The 19,863-nt window shown below is 51.8% G+C and overlaps 1 protein-coding gene across 1 annotated transcript in view; it reads left to right on the top strand.

Moving 5' to 3' along the window:
* Pgbd5 (piggyBac transposable element derived 5) overlaps nucleotides 1-16,840 on the top strand; it is a 60,881-nt gene extending 44,041 nt beyond the window's left edge. Inside the window, exons 2-7 of the mRNA XM_041650604.1 lie at nucleotides 1,521-1,948; nucleotides 6,810-6,944; nucleotides 9,625-9,805; nucleotides 11,512-11,709; nucleotides 13,145-13,250; nucleotides 15,258-16,840. Coding sequence (XP_041506538.1) covers nucleotides 1,521-1,948; nucleotides 6,810-6,944; nucleotides 9,625-9,805; nucleotides 11,512-11,709; nucleotides 13,145-13,250; nucleotides 15,258-15,453 — 1,244 coding nt within the window. The 3' untranslated portion in view covers nucleotides 15,454-16,840. The remainder of the gene's footprint in view (nucleotides 1-1,520; nucleotides 1,949-6,809; nucleotides 6,945-9,624; nucleotides 9,806-11,511; nucleotides 11,710-13,144; nucleotides 13,251-15,257) is intronic.
* Nucleotides 16,841-19,863: the final 3,023 nt, after the last annotated feature.

Consider the following 19,863-nt stretch of genomic DNA (forward strand, 5'->3'; position numbering starts at 1 on the left):
GGTTGAAGAAGATTCACAATTCCAACCTGGGGCTTCCATATGCATGTGCACCCCCACACGTACCTACTCATGTGCACACATGCACAGACACACATCACACACACCCATGTAAATGGAAACAAAAAAATGTGGTAGTTGCATCCCTGGGTCTGGCCACTGCTCAAAAATCCAGCCATGTCATTGGCTTTATCTGTCTTCCTTTTGCTGTGAACAGCTTGGTTTTTCACAGACCGTGCAAGCTGGTGGGAAAGGAAGGCCTTTGAAGCTCTGGAGAATATGCGCAGTTTTTATTAAAAATTGCCACACAGATGCAAAAGAAAGCATGATTCCTCCAAACCAGAGCATGCTGCTTCAAGCCTGTTTAATAGAATTGTAATCGGTGGTTCCTGAAAATCATATAAACACACACGTGCACATGTCTTTAATCCCAACACTCAGGATGTAGAAGCAGGTAGATCTCTGAGTTCTACTTGGTCTACAGAGCAATTTCAGGACAGCCAAGGCTACACAAAGAAACTCTGAGAGAGAGAGAGAGAGAGAGAGAGAGAGAGAGAGAGAGAGAGTTCTTGACTTTAGGGTAATACAAAAGCAGTGTTGTGTTCGAGTAGGAACCACATTTGCATTTTAAACCTGGATCTTTTCTATGACCAGCAGTATGTCAGCTTATAATCCTCCTGTTTGGAGCAGTGATATTGAGCTATGGTTCCTGGTCGGTTGCCATTGTGAGGGGAGCAGCCGATACCCTGCAGTGTGCTGTGACTGAATTAGAGCAGTCTGGTTAGGGCAGCGCATGCATTTTCCACTTAAGATGTTTTTGGTTCATGGTGAAAATGTTATAGTAAGTTTAATAGTCTTTGTGTGTGTGTGTGTACACATGTGCAAAGAGGCCATATCAGTCAAAATGTGTGAGACCTGTCTCCCAGTGGTGAAACTGTCTTACATTATTCCCTTTGAATTAGCCCAGAATTAAAATGATGTGAGAATGCTAAGTAAAGTTTGCTCTCTGCTGGCCGCAGCTGAAGCACGGCAGTTTCCGAGTCCCCTTACCTCACATAGTACCTGCTGGAGAGCCACGGTGGAGCTGTAGGCTCCTCCCATCCGTGTCTCTCATATCAGTCTTCAGGGATGGGCTGCATGTGGCAGAACTCTTGTTAGCTAGATTCTTACAAGAGTCCTATAGAGTGTGTGCGGGGACTGCCTAGGTGTGATGGGTCTGGCACAGGAGGACCAGGGAACGGGAGATCAAGGTCAGAAGGAACAGAACAACAGGGCTTTTCTATGGAGACAGGTTTGGAAGGAAGGTGGGACTGATGGGTGTGTTCTGGGAGACAGGAGCATCCAAGTGACAAGAAGCCCAGGGAATGGGAGAGCTGGGCCGTGGCCTCCAACCGGGTAAGATGTCAAATGCAGGAGGGAGGGAAGGCTAGAGAGGGTAGCTGGCCTGAGGCCCAAGGCCAGGAGGACCTGGCCCCTGTCAGGTGGCTTTGGGAGTGAACACTTGGTCTGTCTTTGGGTTTCAGGTCCAACCAGAAAGATGCCGCCCAGTGCTAGCGCGGTGGACTTCTTCCAGCTCTTTGTCCCAGATAACGTGCTCAAGAACATGGTGGTGCAGACCAACATGTATGCCAGAAAGTTCCAGGAACGCTTTGGCAGTGATGGTGCCTGGGTGGAGGTGACACTGGCCGAGATGAAGGCCTTCCTGGGCTATGTGATCTCTACCAGCGTCTCGCACTGCGAGTCGGTACTCAGCATTTGGAGTGGAGGCTTCTACAGCAACCGGAGCCTCGCCCTTGTCATGAGCCAGGCCCGCTTTGAGAAGATCCTCAAGTACTTCCATGTCGTGGCCTTCCGTTCCAGCCAGACCACGCATGGGCTCTACAAGGTCCAGCCCTTCCTCGACTCCCTGCAGAGCAGCTTTGATGCTGCCTTTAGGCCGTCTCAGACCCAGGTGAGGCCAGTGTGCATGTGTGTGTCTCCATGCATGTTCATGCATGCATGTGTGTGTGTACACTTGCATGTGTATATCTGCACACATGTCCATGTATGCATATGTATATATCCATACATGGTCATGCATGCATATGTGTGTGTGCACTTGCATGTATATTTATCTCTACACATGTCCATGCATGCATATGTGTGTTTGCACTTACATATGTATATCTCCACACATGGTCATGCATTCATATGTGTGTGTGCTTGCATGTACATATATCTTCACACATGTCCATGCACGCATATGTATATCTCCACACATGGTTATGCATGCATATATGTGTGTACTTGCATGTATATATATATATCGTCACACATGTCCATGCATGCATATGTATATCTCCACACATGGTCGTGCATGCACATGTGTGTGTGCACTTGCATGTATATATATCTTCACACATGTCCATACATGCATATGTGTATCTGTGTGTGTGTGTGTGTGTGTGTGTGTGTGTGTGTGTGTGTGTCAGCCAAGGTGCCATTGAATGCTCTGAGTCTTTTCTTAGCTAGGGACAGGATTTAGGATGTCCTCTCTCCCTGTCCAGCCATACTTTCTCCAGTGACTTGAACAAGTCACTTCAAGGTCACCAGCCATACTCTTAACATTATGACCCAAACTTGTTTGTAAGGGATAGTGGCTTGAACCCCGACCCCAGACAGCTGGAATTCAACCCTTGCTCAGAGGTACAGCACTCTCCCCTTTCCACATCCTCCCGCTCCATGGCTCTTCCAGCACTGGGCTTTACACAGCTTCGTCTCAGGATCCCCATCCTGGTGGTTTTGCCTTCGCCTTCTGGACAGCGAAGGAGGGTGCTGGAGCTGCAGCTGCTCTTTTGGTCACTGGGACTTCTTACATGCAAAGGTTCACCTGGCCGCTCAGGGTAGACCCTGAAGCCTTTTCCAGGGTCTGGAGGCCCAGAACCCTGCCTCCCTCGGCTCCTGACCCACCCTGCCTCCCTCGGCTCCTGGACCAAGCGCTGTCATGCTGCCACACAAAGTCTGTGTCAGATTCTCAGACTCTCCTCAGAACTGCTGTTGATGTAGCACACCACGGAGGTGGCTGATATCTGTAAAGCTCTCTAACTCAAATTAAGAAGTTGTGTGCCTCGTAAGTAAGCTGAGTTCCCCTGTGGAGAGATCTGGTTACACAGAAGACCATTCTTGATGCCCATGACTTTCTTCTAAGAGGCTCCTGCTAGGCTTCCGTTCCTAATGTTCACTTCGGCCCAAGTCTGTACTGGTCCCCTATTCTGCACAACTGGACATCAGGCTTTTTGTGGGGGTCTGTTACTGTGTCTCAGGTCCATGGGCTTCTGAACTCTCTGCACAGGTTTCCCTACTGTTCTAGAACTTGCCAGACACCTTGTGAGAGCCAAAGGTGGGGTGGTGGGAGGACATGGAAAGCTACATTCTTGCCTGGGAACTTGTCTGCCTTTGTCTGTGGAAATAGTGTTCTTCCCTACGGTCTTGTCAGAGCTGGGGTCGGACTTGCTCCAGTTTCCAGGAGTGACCCTGCGCTGTCTCTCTTGTACCACCATTGTGACTGCCCTGAACACACAGATGCTCAGGCACATGCACATGTGTCTGTTCGTGCACACACACACACACACACACACACACGTGTGCACATGCACACACAGGTACATGAACTCTCAGTGTGCAACCTTGGCAGCTATTGTTCTAGCAAATGTTACCCTTTGCAGAAGGTTTTGCAGAGTCCTCAGAAGACCCCAGAATCTGCCAGCAAAAGAAGCCATTTTTGTGTGTGATGTTCACATACAAGCACATTATTTTCATCAAAGCAGGAGCCAGATTAACCAGAGAAATATCCCTGGAGAGGGATTATGCAAATAAGCCAGAGATGTTTGTCTACCGTACGTGCTACCTGGCACACCCTGAGTGGCTTGTCGCAGAGGGGACTCAGGGATAGTGCAGTGTGACAGAGATGCCGGCTGTTTTCCCCAGAGGAGGGAGAGACTCAGATTCTTGCTGGCCCTGCTGGGATGCGCTTATCAGTGTGGTTGAAGAGCATGTGGAGATGTTCTCACTTGTTCACTGAGGAAGAGAAACAACAGATGCATGGTCCGTCCAGTCAAGAAGACGGGAGGGGAAGAGCAGGGAGCCAGGGCACCTCCATGCTGTCTTCCCTGTTCCTATGTGATGGAGGAAGGTCATTGGCTAATAAAGGAACTGCCTTGGCCCATTTTATTGGTTAGAAGATAGGTGGGAGGAGTAAACAGAACAGAACACTGGGAGGAAGAGGAAGTGAGGTCAGACTCCACAGCTCTTCTCTCGGGAGCAGACGCCTCAGAGAGGGATGCCATGCTCCCCGCTCCAGGGAAGACACACGCCATGAAGCTCCGACCCAGGATGGACTAGGCTAGAATCTTCCCGGTAAGACCGGTTCTCACAGATTATTAGAGATGGGTTGATCGGGATATCAGAATTAGCCAGTAAGGGCTAGAGCTAAAGGGCCAAGCAGTGTTTAAATGAATACAGTTTGTGTGTTGTTATTTCAGGCATAAGCTAGCCAGGCAGCCGGGGTGCTGGGGACGCAGCCCCCCGCCACTCTTATTACTACACCTATGATCTCCTTAGATTGTCCATTTTGCTAGATGGTTCCATACGGGGCTTTAGATGTCTCACAAGCTTCAAGGAGTCAGGGACTGTGAGGAACTGGGCATGAAGGTCTGGGCTACAGCACAGGCAGGCCACCTTGTCCATTCCCTTACCGAGCAGAGGCAGGGCCACATCCTGAAGTCACTTTCAAGATTTTCCAACAATAAAAATCCAAGGGGCAGAGTGTGCCAGTGCATACCAGTGAGGTGTGGCTGATGCTTTCTTAAGAAGAAAGATTATTTTTATTTTATATCTATGAGTGGTTTTGCCTGCATGTATTAAATACAGTACATGTGTGCAGTGCCCACAGAGGTCAGAAGGGGGCATTGGATTCCCTAGAACTGGAATTCTACAAGGTTGTGAGCTACCATGTGGGTGCTGAAAACCAAACATGGGCCCTCTGCAAGAGGAACCATCTAAAAAGCCCTGAGGCCGATACTTTTAAAATAGAACCAAAGGCACTGTTACCAAAAGAATGCTGGGTCACGAGTGCAGAGCTCACCTTCCAGGGTGCCCGTGCCGGGCCATGGACTAAGGCAGCTCTTCAGAAGGGTCGCATGCCCTGAGCTGACTCAAACCTGCCGATAGAGACACACTCGACCACTGTCTCTAGGAGCTGGGGTCCTTGAAACTTGTTCCATACGTGGCCAAAGATGGCTTCGAATGGTCCTCTTGTGGGTCCTGTCCCTTCTTTCCTGTGGCCACAAGGCTGCAGCATTTGAGGACAGAGAATTATTCCAATCAGTTTTGTTCATAAAAATAGGCAGTAGTTTGATGGTCCTCTGTTTAGAGCACTGTGTTGTGTGGAAATCCGCACGTCTGCATGTCATCTTTCTTTACAGCAGATGCACACTCTCATAGCTCATAACCGTGGAATGGAACCGGGGAGGGAATTGTAATATGCACTGTGCTGCCTCGGTGTACTCCCAACCAAGCACTTCAGTGTGAAAAGCCAACTTGGAGTCTTTTTATTTTATTTTTTCTTTGAAAAGGTCATAAAATCATGTTATCAAGGCGTTGACATTGGTGAAGGACAGTTAATAATTGCTCAGGGTGTCAAAGCTGGAGCGATGGCTCAGTGGCTCGAATGCTTGCTGCTCTTGCCGAGGATCCAGGCTCACTTCAGAGCACACATTGGGCAGCTCCCAACCACTCGCACCTCCTGTCCCAGGCTCAGATGCCTCTGGCCCCCTTGACACCTTTGTAGTTGCTTTCTTTGTTTGTTTGCTTTTACTTTTGCCCCCAAATAAATACATGGAGACTCACTCTTACCTACAAATGCCCAACCTTAGCTTGGCTTGTTCCTAGCCAACTTTTCTTCAACTATCCCATCTGCCTTTTGCCCCTGGACTGTTGCCTTTCTCTGTCCTATATACCTTTCTTTGTGGCTGGCCGGGTGGCTGCATGCCTGGCCCCCGCATCCTCCTCTCCTCCTTTTCTTGCTCCTCAATTCCTTCCCTAGACTTCTCTTCCTATTCATTCTCTCTGCCTGCCAGCCCCACCTAACCCTCTCCTGCCGGGCTATTGACCATTCAGCTCTTTATTAGACCAATGGTGTGTTTTAGGCAGGCAAGCAGCTTCACAGAGTCAAACAAATGCAACATAAAAAAATACAACACATCTTTGTGACATTAAACAGATATTCCACAGCATAAACAAATGTAATACATCTTAAAATAATATTCTGTGACACGTCTTCATTCATGTTCACATATGCCCCCACACACACACCTACACACACAATGACACAAATTGGGACTGGTGCCCCTGGGCCAATGATATAAATCACTGATATAGGACACAGTCATACCTGGCTCCATCCCTGTGATGTAAGGTTTTGACATGACCCAAGGATCTAGGGTTCCAGATACAGTCACTGAAGATGGGCCTGGGATAGCAGCTCTGAGCCTGTTGTCTCATGCCAGGGAAGATCACAGGCATAGCCAGCGTGGGATTGTGCAAGGAGGACAGCAAGAACCATGCCATAGCTGATAAAGGACTCTGCTGCGGGTCAGGGTGTAGGTGAGTGCGCCCATGCTTCCTAGCTGAGTCCTCCCCAGAACAGCAGGTAAGGAGACTTCAGGTCAGAGAAGCCAAGCGACTTTGGCATGGTCACACAGCCTTCTGAAGATGTTGCTGAGAACCAAGCTCACACTGCCCTATGAGAACTCGTGTATTTCCTTTTCCCGAAGGTGCTACATGAACCCCTGATTGATGAGGACCCTGTGTTTATCGCCACATGCACGGAGCGTGAGCTGCGGAAGAGGAAAAAGCGGAAATTCAGCCTGTGGGTCCGCCAGTGCTCTTCGACCGGCTTCATCATCCAGGTGAGTCGGGGGCACTGCAGAGGGGGGATGAGAGGTGTCAGAATTGGGGGCTGCGGGGGGATATGCAGACACTGAGGAGATGGGAAGGGCGAAGTGGAGTGCCCTGAGCCCAGTCAGCTCACTCTTTCCCCGCTGTCACGCTCGGCTCCGGCACTCCAGCAGAGGGCAGTCTGTCTCACTTCACCTTCTGTGGGGAAGCTGGTCCCAGGAGAGGACTCAGCCATGAACTGACTCCACCCCTGTCGTGTAGGGGTTTTGAGATGACCCAAGGACCAATGGTGCCAGACACTTAGAGGCACTAAAGATGGCCTGGGATACTGGCTTTGAGTTTGTCTCGGTGAAGGCAAGCTTTATTAAGGAGAATTCGGTAAAGGTGGGGGATTGAGGAAAAGAAAGAAAAGCCCCTGAGAGCTGGAGGGTTTCCAGGAGGGAAAGCCATCAGACTTCCTTGCCTAGGGTTCGTCTGGGGGCGTGGCAGAGACTGGACATTGGCTAAAGTAATTGCTTCGAGGCTGGTTAGTCCTCTTGACTGCTGTGGGCTGAGCCGATGGAGGGACCATGTGCTCCATGCATGTCCCCTGACCCAAATATGGAGATTATCATGTGTTGTTCAGGCCATTGGGGTGGTTGGAGCCCAGCTCTATCTCTGGGTCCATCAACAAAGTGCTGACCTTGAGTGTCTGCCTGTCAGTCATTGGCTGTGTTGCTAGCTCCAACCTTATTGATGTCTCAAGTGCTGCTGCTTGCACTGTGTCCTCTCTGCTCATTTACATGGCCAGCCACAGTTTCAGGCTCCAGTTACCTGCTGTGAATCACCATCTGAAACTATCACTTAAAACACTCCAGGAATAACCGTTTCTTAGGTGCTGGGCCTTTCTTGAGTAGGGAGATGGAGTCCAAGGTCCACCCTGAGAAGGGAGTCACCCACTTCCCCAGCATATCCAGCCTGTATACACCACCTGCCCATAAGTCACCTTGCTGCTGTCTGTCATCGGGTCACCTAGCACAGTGCTTGTGCCAAAAATGAGCCGTATTTCCATATAGCGACCTCCAGATGAAAGAGTCATGATGCCGACCCAGCAGATTCGTCAGAAGTGTACAGCAAAGTGCTAAGCCAAGACATAGCGTGAAAGTTCTTGAATGGATAAGGAAAGAGAGACAGTTGTATGCTGGCTTGCTGAGGTCTGTGCTCAGAAGGAATCTCCCTATGAAGCTGTGAAGAAGGGAGGTTTGGGCTCATTTTGTTGTCATATTTCAAATTGCAAACGGTGTAACCACAGCTCACAGCAAGACGCAGAATAGTGCTGTCTGTCAGATGTCTGCTGGAGATCATGTAACAATCCTAGGATAGAGGTGATGGCTGAATTTTTATAAAAAGCACTTTGGGGGCAGGGGTGTAGCTTGGTAGAGTGCCTTCCTTGCGTGCACAAAGCCCTGGGTTTGATCTCTAGCACCACATAGCTGGTATGGTAGTTCCTGCCTGTGAACCTAGCACTTAGGATGTTGAGGCATGAGGATCAGAAGTTCAGGGTTGTCTTCTGCTACATACAAGATCAAGGCCAAGCTGTCATACATGAAGCACCCTGTCTAAAAAAAATAAACCCTGGAGCATAGTGTTTCTGAAGCTAATTGTGGATGTGTGCAGCGTCAAAACACGTATATTCAGCTGCATTTACAGAAGATCCATGCAGGCCAGGACCACCAGCTTCCAGACCAGTGCTGAACCCAGTGGCTCTGTTGTTCTGCCCCACATCTCAGTGCAGTATTGCCCGCTCTGTTGAAGACGTTCTTGCTAAGTCACATTCCTGTGCGTTGACCTAAGTACAGAGTTGGGCCTTTGCGTTCTGTTCTCTTCAAGGACACGTGTGCTTGGTAGGTGACCTCCCAAACTCACCAGACAGGATGGGTCCTGGCATGGTAGCTGGGTCTCCCACATGCTCCTGGGTGTTTCTCAGAGAGCCGAGCAGCCCTGGCATGGTCAGACTGCTCCATTGTCAGCGTGTGCTGCAGGGCAGGGCAGGGCAGGGCAGGGCAGGCACGAGAGAATGGTAGTGGGTTGTGTGCAAGGTCTCTGAGCACTCCCAAGAATGTCTGCTCTCTTTAGGGGAGGGGACTAGTTGGTACCTGACATCAAATTCATCCTCTTTCCCACGCCTTTGGTGGCAGTCATGGAGCTAGCATGGATTGTGTAGGGACTGCTTCCTAAGTTCAACACCCCCTCTTTGATGACCTGGCCCCTGGGGTGTATCTGACCTCCACTGTATCTCTGGTATGGTGAGACAGGTGAGGCCTGCTCTGCCTTTGAGCTGACAGGTCATTTTGCCCAGTGGTTAGTACCTATATAAGAGCATGCCTGGCCCTTGAAATGGCCCTTGCTTCTATGTTTTTTATATTTTTATTTATGTTTGGGAATTTAGAAGCATGTTTGCATCACTTTTAACTGCCAGTTTTGCCATCTGTAACTGCTCCTTTCCCACCTAGACTTTTCCAGAAAGAAGCCTCCAGGCTGAACCACCAGCTGCTCAGATTTTGGGTTGCCATGGTGGTGACGCAGGACTGCACGAGGCTGATGAGATACTGGGGTAGCTTCCTCATATTCTCTGCCCCTATGTGTCCTGCAGCGTCATGCTATGGTCCATGTTGCCTTTGACTGTCTGATCTCTGTACATTTCCGTTCAAGATCTATGTCCACCTGAAGGAAGGTGGTGGCCCAGATGGCCTGGATGCTCTGAAGAACAAGCCCCAGCTCCACGGCATGGTGGCCCGGAGCCTGTGCCGGAATGCGGCTGGGAAGAATTATATCATCTTCACAGGGCCCAGTATCACCAGCCTCACCCTGTTTGAAGAATTTGAGAAGCAAGGTTTGTCCAGTGGCCATCCCATCGTGGCCAGCTCCTTGGGGAAGGGGTGGGAGGTGAAGAGGACAAGAGTGGTGGCCAGCACAGGCTGCACAGGCATCTCGGCTGCCCCGTGTCTGGGTTCTAGTGATCTCAAGGTGTTAGTTAGTCCTGGGCTCACCATCTAGAGACCACATCAACACAGAGCTCTGCCAGTCTTCTGGGCACTCATGTGTGTGTCCTTTGCTGTGTGGTTCTGGCCATCAGGGGCCTGGGGGAAAAGCTCCTAGTAAGAGGGGTCTGGAAAGTACGAGAATCACCCACCATCACTAGTGAGACTCTCCTTCCCGTCCGGCAGAGACCTGTGTGGTCAGGGACAGTCCCATGGGCTTCTTGGAGCAAGAGGTTCCATTTGTTCTTTGCAGACTTGATAAGCTTCCCATGGCTTTGACAGAAGTTGGATGTAAAAATGCTAAGCTGTGCTTGGAGACAGCTCAGAAAGTGTCACTCATAGAAGAAGCTACTAGAATTGAGGCATTTTGCTCTGCCACAGAGTAGACGTGAGACTTTAAAACTGAACCCTCCTGTATTGTGGAGGGTCTTGGAAGCTGTGTGGAAGTGGGGGAGCAGTCCACCTCGGCACTGCAGGCTAGGTAAGGGTGACTGTCCGCACTGCAGGCTAGGTAAGGGTGACGACTGTCCGCACTGCAGGCTAGGTAAGGGTGACGACTGTCCGCACTGCAGGCTAGGTAAGGGTGACGACTGTCCGCACTGCAGGCTAGGTAAGGGTGACGACTGTCCGCACTGCAGGCTAGGTAAGGGTGACTGTCTGCACTGCAGGCTAGGTAAGGGTGACTGTCTGCACTGCAGGCTAGGTAAGGGTGACTGTCCGCACTGCAGGCTAGGTAAGGGTGACGACTGTCCGCACTGCAGGCTAGGTAAGGGTGACGACTGTCTGCACTGCAGGCTAGGTAAGGGTGACGACTGTCCGCACTGCAGGCTAGGTAAGGGTGACGACTGTCTGCACTGCAGGCTAGGTAAGGGTGACGACTGTCTGCACTGCAGGCTAGGTAAGGGTGACTGTCCGCACTGCAGGCTAGGTAAGGGTGACTGTCTGCTCTCAGAACTCATCTGTGGCGAGAGCTGAGCAAGAGATCAGACTGAGGGGAAGGAAAGCTGCAGAACTGGTCCTAGAACACATGACGCAGAAGCTTTGGAGGAGATCCGGCTCTCCATGAAACACAGTGGGCAGCTGGCCTGCTGCTTGAGCCCATGTCTGCGGAGGCATGTTTAGAGAGGCGTGACCTCTGATGGTGTCTGCACAGATGTATGTGATGGTCCACTCCCGCCTGGGTTTGCTGTCAGTACTGGAAGTTGTGTTTTCTATGCCCCCTCTATCTGTGTGTGTGTGTGTGTGTGTGTGTGTGTGTGTGTGTGTGTGTGTGTGAGGGGCGGGGGGGGGGGAGTAAGCAGCTTGAGTGTTGGTACCAGAGCATGGCCTGGACCACTGGGGCTGCTTCCCCAGAAGTCAGGAGTGTAGCTTCTGAGATCCAAGGCTCAGTAAGCTAGGAGATGGGCAGAGAACTGTGGCTGGACAAGAGTGACTGGGTATGGACAGGACCTCAGCAGCTGCTTCTGAGGGTTCTGCTCGCACCTGTCTCTCCTTCCCTGGGTTGTGGGTGGGGCACCCTGACAACGGCACATGTGAGATTTTGCATCTTTCCTGCCAGGGATCTACTGCTGTGGCCTACTGAGCTCTAGGAAAAGCGACTGCACGGGCCTCCCTCCATCCATGTTGACCAACCCTGCCACCCCACTCGCCCGGGGCCAGTACCAGATCAGGACAAAGGGGAACATGTCTCTGATCTGCTGGTATAACAAGGGGCACTTCCGCTTCCTGACCAATGCCTACTCCCCTGTGCAGCAAGGTGAGTGGGGAGTGTGAGTGTGGGTCTAGGAAGTCGGGGGCATCCAGGGCACAAGCCTGGGGCACCCTCATGCTGGCTGTGTCCTAGGAAGGGGCAGGGAAGAGCCTCATGAAGCCCTTAGCAAGCTGGGAGGATTTGATTGACGTGGCTTTGTGACCTACCTGCTTGTTAGGGTGTGATGCTCCTATTGTTTAGAACATAATGATGCACTGCATTCTGGGTGGATGCGTGGATCATCTTATCATCGCGGACTCCTGCAAGCAAAGCGCCTGTGTAATCCTGGCTGCCAGGCGGCCCACTGCTCTCCTCACTAGTTCTCTGGGGATTTAAAATCTATTCAGAACAGAGGGACTTAATTAGCCCAGAGTCTGTATTTAAAGTAACTGACAGTTAAGACGGTGTTAAACTGCTGAGAGAAAAATTGACGATTGCAAAGGAATCTGCAGAGCTGCTTCCAATGTGGCATTCACGTGCACTGCTTGCATTCCTGTTTGCATGCTGGGAGTGTGACATGCAGGTTCCTGTAGCATGCACACATGTGTGTGTGCGCGCGCGTGTATGTGTATATATACATGTATGTGTAGTGGTACAATGTATGTAGGGTTGTGTTACACCTGTGATCCACAAGTGCTTCTGCGGCAGTGTATATATGTACATCCTCCGTATAGTATGTGTTTCTGTCGTGTGACCTAAAACAAGCCAGCACAGTGGGCCACCCTAAGCATGCCCAGTGCACACCGTGCTAGGAAGGACACTTCCATCTTTGTCCCTGTGTCCGGCAGAGGCTAAGCAGACAGTGCAGGGCAGGCCAGGGAACAGGCATCATACAGCAGCCATTGGTGCAATGGAATGGGGAGGTCCCGTGGGTTCTCTTGCCCCCCCCCCCCAGGCTCTGCTGGTTGTGACTTGTGCTATGACTTTGGAGGCATTAGCTGCATTCCCTTTGTATGTGCCAAGAATTCTGAGGTAGATGTGTCTGTCAGTGATGGGTAACAGTGGGGAAGGCAGGGAACTTTCCAGCCCAAGCCCCAGAAAAGGACCTTGAGAGGTGTGAGGGGGTTGGGCCTGGTGTGGAGGGGCGGCCTCCTTGCTTCTCTGTGATATGATCCCACCCACACAATAAAGGGCGCAGAGAAACTGCCACTGTCCCCCTCCCAGTCAGCCACTGTGGGGAGGAAGAGAGAGCGCTGCTTCCCTTCAGTTCCTCTCAGGCTTAACCTGGTAGTGTTCTCCTGTGGATTTGTCATTGTCCCTGTGCCCCCTTGGTGGCAGATGTCTTTGCACTTGGCTGCCTTCAGCGTCCCCTCCCCCTCTGCTAAAGCACCCGATGGGCGGTGCTGATGCAGTTCCCCACCCCACGCCACCCCCAGGAACTGGGCAGCCAGGAACTTGGGGAAGTGCTTAGAAACCTGAGCGCCCCACATCTCCCCCACAGGTGTCATCATCAAGAGGAGGAGTGGGGAAATCCCCTGCCCTCTGGCTGTGGAGGCCTTTGCTGCTCACCTCAGCTACATCTGCAGATATGATGATAAGTACAGCAGGTGCGTGTGGGGGCGGCCGCTGTGCCTTCAGGGGGCGGTGGCTGGCTGGGGGCAAATGACACTGGCACACTGTGTGTTGGGAGGTAGTGTTGGCCCATACATGCTGAAGAACATGCATTTGGAGCATGAGGCGCTATGAGGTCGTTCCTGGTCCTCCTCCTGGCCCCAGGTGGCCTACACACCCACCTTAGCTCCACACAACACCACCACACACCACTCAGCTCACAGTCCAGGCCTCCATCCCCACCTGAGGCCCCTTCCCTCACAAGATGCCCAGTGATGGGCATCCTGGCACACACTTCAGCCTTTATCCTCCATGGGCTTCATCCGTCCTACCCCCCTCCCATCTGTCCACTGAGTCCTTGGTTCCTTTGCACAAGAATCCCTGTGATCAGGTGTGGGCTTGCACTGTGCACATACAGTATGCAGAAGGCACATGCACTGTGTGCAGCAGATGTGTGTGACTTACATGTGCACAGAGCTAGCCTGCCCAGGCATCCTGATACCCAGAGGAGGCTGTTGTACACAGCGCTAGCCTGCCCAGGCATCCTGATACTCAGAGGAGGCTGTTGTGCACAGCGCTAGCCTGCCCAGGTCTCCTGATACCCAGAGGAGGCTGTTGTACACAGCGCTAGCCTGCCCAGGCATCCTGATACCCAGAGGAGGCTGTTGTGCACAGCACTAGCCTGCCCAGGTCTCCTGATACCCAGAGGAGGCTGTTGTGCACAGCGCTAGCCTGCCCAGGTCTCCTGATACCCAGAGGAGGCTGTTGTGCACAGAGCTAGCCTGCCCAGGTCTCCTGATACCCAGAGGAGGCTGTTGTGCACAGAGCTAGCCTGCCCAGGTCTCCTGATACCCGGAGGAGGCCGTTGCGCATGTAGATGCCTTCATCACAGTCTTCCTACCCAGAGCAGAGCTAGTCCAGCTGGCCAGGTAGCCAAGCACTAGCTCGACTGCCTAGGGGAACCTCCACTGTTGGGCCTATGACCTGGTCTGGAGCACCTAGCCTGTGAGAAGCCACCTCTTCCGCCTTGACAGGACACTTACCACATCAGCGCCACCGTGTTTCAAAGAAGGTGGTGGCTTAGTGGACACAGGGGTAGTGTCCTGTGCTTGACACTCTGGCAGTCTTCAGACATGATATAGCCAGGATGCAGAGAAAATATCTAGGAAAAGATAATCCTAAGAGATAAGGTTCTGGGCATGAATAGTGTCTCAGGGCCAGCCCCAGCGCCCTGCATCTTCCCCAAGGAAGGACAAATGAAAAGCATCTGGGAAAGAGAGTGCCTCGCGGGCCCGGAGCTGAGGGAGCAAGTACTTCAGGTGTAGATGGGCCTAGAGCAGGGCTTTGGGAAGAGGGCTGCTGGGGGCTGGGGTCGGGCCTGCTGTAGCCCCACCCTCTCTCCCATTTCTCAATAGCTGTTCCTTTTTCTTTGTTTTCCTTGAGTGAAGTTCACTGTGACAGAGCCCTGCCCACAGCTGGTCCCTGGCGCCCCCACCATATGGGTGTCTGTAGAAACTGTGACCAAGTGTAGAGTCTCTGGAGCCTCTGGGTTCTTCTTCCCAGCTTCCCAGCTTCCCAGCTGCGTGACTTTTCTTAGGAGAGGAGAACAAACACTTGTTCACCCCAGATCGGGCACTCGTTACAGATTAAAGAAATAGTTCCAATAGTCTATCCTAGTCAGCCAGCAAGTTTATCATGGTCACTGAACAGGAGCATGGGTGACAGTGCCCAAAAGCTCCATTCCTGGGGTTCCCTCAGCTGATTGGAGAGTCCCCTCCTCCCAGTATTTGCATGGCTGATATAGCCTTGGGATGGGACCTTGTGAACACTGCACTCCCCAGCCCCCCAAGTTCCAAGAGCTCCCTCAGTGGATTTTATTTCTTCCTGTGATTTGTGGGTTTTGTTTACTTCCTGCAACTTAAAGAGCTTCCCTCCACGAGGAAGGGGTGGAGCGTTTAAACTTCGGGAAACAGCTGTGTGACATTGTACTCCTCTCTCCCCAGGTATTTCATCTCTCACAAGCCAAACAAGACGTGGCAGCAGGTGTTCTGGTTCGCCATCAGCATCGCCGTCAACAACGCCTACATCCTATACAAAATGTCAGATGCCTACCACGTGAAGAGGTACAGCCGGGCTCAGTTTGGAGAGAGACTTGTCAGGGAGTTGCTGGGCCTGGAGGATGCATCACCAGCCCACTGAGACTGTGCTGGCCCAGGGGTGGCAGGGACAAGGAGGGAGCCAGTCACCTGCCTGCCTGTTGGAGGGCCCATGTGTGGCCAGAGGGTCTGCTTTCAGCATCACCCCCCCCAAAGTGGGTGGGCTCCCCAGAGCCCAGTACAGGTGACTGGAGGGGCTGTGGCGGCGGAAGCTACCAGCAGCAGGACCGATGGACCGTGCTCTGCTGCCCAGAGCTTGAGAGATCATGACAGGCTCAAGTTCAAACCAGGCAAGCTTGCAAAATGGGCCACTCAGTGCCACCACTCAGCACCTAGGGACGTGTGTGATCAGCTTAGATGGCTCCCTTGAAAGAAGACATGCGGTGTGGTGCCGTTAAAACTCCAGGAGACAGGAGCGGCTGCAGCTTGCTGACTAAACAGGGTGTTCCTGCTGCATCCTCCACGGGGGCTGGTGCGGGGCAGGGCCGAGAGGGAACCGAGAGGTTCACAGAGAAGAGCAATGCTGTTTTTTTATTTTTCAATATATCTTCAGGTTATTTTCCTACTGTTGCTTAAGGTCTACTGTAAACGAGATGTGTCCCTTCCTCTCCCACCCCCGACACCCTCACAGTCCCCTGCATGATCACAGTTCTGTGTCTGGCCTGGGGACCCGCAGGCTGTGCTCTTCGTCACCATGTCGTTGTTGGCAGAATTACTTGTTTTGAGAAATACGTAGCGTTGTGAAAACAAAATCCTCCAGCATCCTTTCTGTGTGTGGTGGTCCCCCAGAAAGGTACGGCTGGATCGGGAGGCCCTGGCTAGGGAACCCCCTGTGACTCGACCTGAGGTTGGGGACTTCCCACAGCAGGGGCCGGCAGCAGCTGGCAGCAAGGCGTGTGGAATCCAAAGACCCAGGCCCTTCTGCCAGAGGTTGACGCATCTCCATGGAGCCTCCGCCCCGAGGTGGATCCACCATCCCCACACACGGGAACGAGGGATCTCTGCACCTTGCAGCAGCCCCTTCATCTGAGCGCCACCGCCACCTAATCTCTCCAGACACACAATGTCCTCAACGGGGGCTTCGGGGCACTCTTCCGTGTTCATTTGGTGAGCTGAGGTGTGGCTGCACCTCGTCACTTCTGTGTCCTCCCTCTCCACAAGCGCCCTCACTTGTGGTGGGACCCGCGATGCTGTGGATCGTGGGCCTGATTTCAGATTGTGTTTGAGATAATCTTTGCTGTACCCTTAACTGGATTGCGAGCACTTTTGCCACGTGGAGAAATATATTTTTAATTTGTGACGCTTTTCTACAAGGTCCACCTTTTTCTGAGTTCAGGTGTTTCCAACACTTAGGGAGACTAACGAAGGCCAATGACTTTTTCTTTTCTGTCCAAACAAGAAAAATAAAAATAAAAGTCTATTTAGATGTCGGCTGTTAGTATGTGGCTTTGTTTCTAGGGTCAGGGTTAGAACGCTACTCCTCTGACCTTGCTTTCCCATCGTGTGACCGGGTATGTGTGAGCTAAACTGTTGGTGGAATCGTGAGCCACAGGAGAGTTTATCAGAGGAATCAGCGAGGATTGATGTGTGGATATACATATGAGTGAATGACAGTATCTCTGAGTGTAGCTGTCCAGACTCCCACCCCCCAAATTATTTTTAGTCTTGGTTACCTGAGGTCAACTGTGATCCAAAAATACTAAATGAAAAATTTTAGAAATAAACCTCCCATAAGTTGTAAACTTTTACTATAACACATTGCTACAGTTGTTGTATTTTATCGTTAACTTCTTACTGTGCCTAATTAAACTTCATCACAAGAGTGTAAATAAAGAAAGAAACATAGTGTGTGATTCCAGCACCCATGCATGGTCTTGGGTCTCAGAAACTTTCCCTGCTGAGGGACGGCTAGGGACCATTGGGTCGCTCCCACAGGAGGCCAGCAGGTGGCGCTGTTCTACCGGGCATTTGCTCCCGTGACCTGCTGGAGCCACCCCAGGGTGCAGGTGCTCTTTGTGGCTCTGGTGCCACCTGTTTTCTCTGAATAGTGGGAACATGGCAGCTCGGCCGTGGGGGCACGGCAGCCTGTGAGGCACCTGTGGGCTGGGGTTAGAAAACCTTCAGCTATGGGCCTTGCTCCTCGGGTGTGCCTTGGAATGGCTTCGGGCACCACTGTCATTAAACTCACTGGACGAGGCCAGTGTCTCCTGGTCCTGAAGCAGACGTCCCTGGTCCCTGTGTCTGCTTTCTGTCACCCAGACAGAAGGCAGGCCTGTTAGATCACAAGGCCAGACCGTCCTTCTCACAGCTGCAGGCATCTTAGCACGTAGCTCACCCGTCTGGTTTAACAAGGCAGAATATCTTGACAAGAGGACGTGGGAGAACAAAGCTGTTGACTCTGTGGCAGCAAGGAAGTAAAAGGTCCCAGTGTCCTGTTCAAAGGCACACCCTGACGGCCTAGCCTCCTTCCGCTGGACACCCTCCTGCTGGTTCTGCCACCACCCGACTGAGGAAGATGTCTCCAACGTAGCCTTTGGGATGACAGTGACGATCCATATCCCAGTGACCCAAGAAGTAATTCTCCCAGAGGTGTAGCACAGGTCCCAAATCCTTCTTGCATGTCCCATATGTCACCACTTCCCCAGGGATGGGCCTGGCAGAACATACAGGACCAGCGGCACCACACTTCCTATGGCCAGTGAGGCCTCTCTTGGTTTAAATGTGTTCTTCAGGGGTTTTCCTCCTTACCAGGCATAGATAGGAAAAAATCATGAACTCTAGACCCCTCCTATGAAACAAACCCCAGAATTTCTCTAAGGCAAATGGTCCTCAAGGCCCCCTGAGCAAGTCACGCTGTTGTCCAGAGGATGCAGTGTGTGGTTAGCGGCGGCCTCTGGTGAACTCAGTTCAGAGTGTAAATATCTGTGTATTTGCCCCTTTCCTTTCTAGGTTCAGTATTTGTCTGACAGGAGGCTCTGATCGGGACATTGTCTTCCGTGGTCTTTGGGTCACCTTTGAAAACTTGGGTGGGTCATTCTAGGCAAAGACTCCCTGGCTACTGACTAACCAAGGAGGCTCTCCACCAAGATGGAGTACCCTGTGTGTAAGAGTCAAGATGAACTCTTCCCCAACCCACAGCCCAAAGCTCTAAATCTCTCATCTACAGCCAGCCCTCGGCACCTGAGGCTGTGGGTGTGGAACAGTGCTGTGGAGCAGTCACCACAACAGTGGCACCAGGGACCGATCCGCCCTTCTGTGGACTCATCAAGGGTACAGGTCATGTTGTCAGTGTGTGGCCAGCAGTGGGTTAGCACAAGCAGGCAGTCGAGCATGAAGAGGCCCGAGTGAGGCCCTCTGTGCCTTCCCAAAGAATTATTAATAAGACAGTAAATTTAAGATTGTCTTTAATTTTGCTGCAAGACAAAGAAGGAAGGAAAGGGGAGAGGGAGAGGGAGAGAGAATTCATCCGGTGGCTGGAGAGATGGCTCAGTGGTTAAGATCACTTGCTGCTCTTACAGAGGACCCAAATCCAGTCCCCAGCACCCACACCAGGTGGTTCACAACTACCTGTAACTCCAGCTCCAGAGATCCCACACCCTCATTCTGGACTCTGCAGAAACCTGCTCTCAAACACACACATTCACACAGACACACACACACACACTTGTACACATCAGTAAAAATAAGTATTTTAAAAGTTCACCTTGAGTTTGCAAGGTAGGAAGATGGGTGCATTCAGTTCCATGCATTTTCAGGTGTAAACTGAGGATCTGGGGTTTAAGGGCTGTGGCAGGATTTTCACCTGAGGCTTTCTTCCCTGGCATCATTTTGCTCTGATGCCCAATGCCAAGTAACCTCCAAATCCATAGGAGGACAGTGTCAACTTAAACCTGTAGGCAAGGCTGTCTGGGACCCTGACAGTCAAACCAGGTCCTGGACTCACCTGCAGCTAGAGCCAGTGACTAGGAAGGGGCCAGGATGGGAGGTGCCCACATGGATACAGGTGAAAGGGATGGGTGAAAGAACCGGGGGTGATAGGTGGTCAGCCCTGACCTGGGGGGCCTGGACAGTGGCCTCTGAGCTTCTTGGTCACTTGTGAAAAGGTGTTGTGTACTAGTCTTTTAGGCCACCAACCAGCTCCTAAATCATATGCTCAGCCTAGCTGAGGCTCCTTTCTGGCTCATTCCTTAACTTAAATTAACCTGTTTCTTTTATTTAGCATTTGCCTCGGGGCTTATTACCTTTCTTCTGTAATCTTACTTTCACTGCTTCTAGTCGTCTGCCTGGCTAGAGCCTGCCTGGCTTCTTGCCGCAGGCGCATCCTCTTTCTCTCTTCCTCCCTCTTACCTTCCGAGATCAGGTTTCTCATCCTATCTGCTCTCTCCCTGGCAGCCCCCACCTGCCCTTTTCCTGCCTAGCTGCGGCCATTCGGCTCTTAATTAGACCAATCAGG

Source organism: Microtus oregoni, unplaced genomic scaffold, assembly GCF_018167655.1.
Source record: "Microtus oregoni isolate MIOR12 unplaced genomic scaffold, Mior012 000004F_ref0000308, whole genome shotgun sequence".
In the NCBI taxonomy this organism is placed as follows: domain Eukaryota; kingdom Metazoa; phylum Chordata; class Mammalia; order Rodentia; family Cricetidae; genus Microtus; species Microtus oregoni.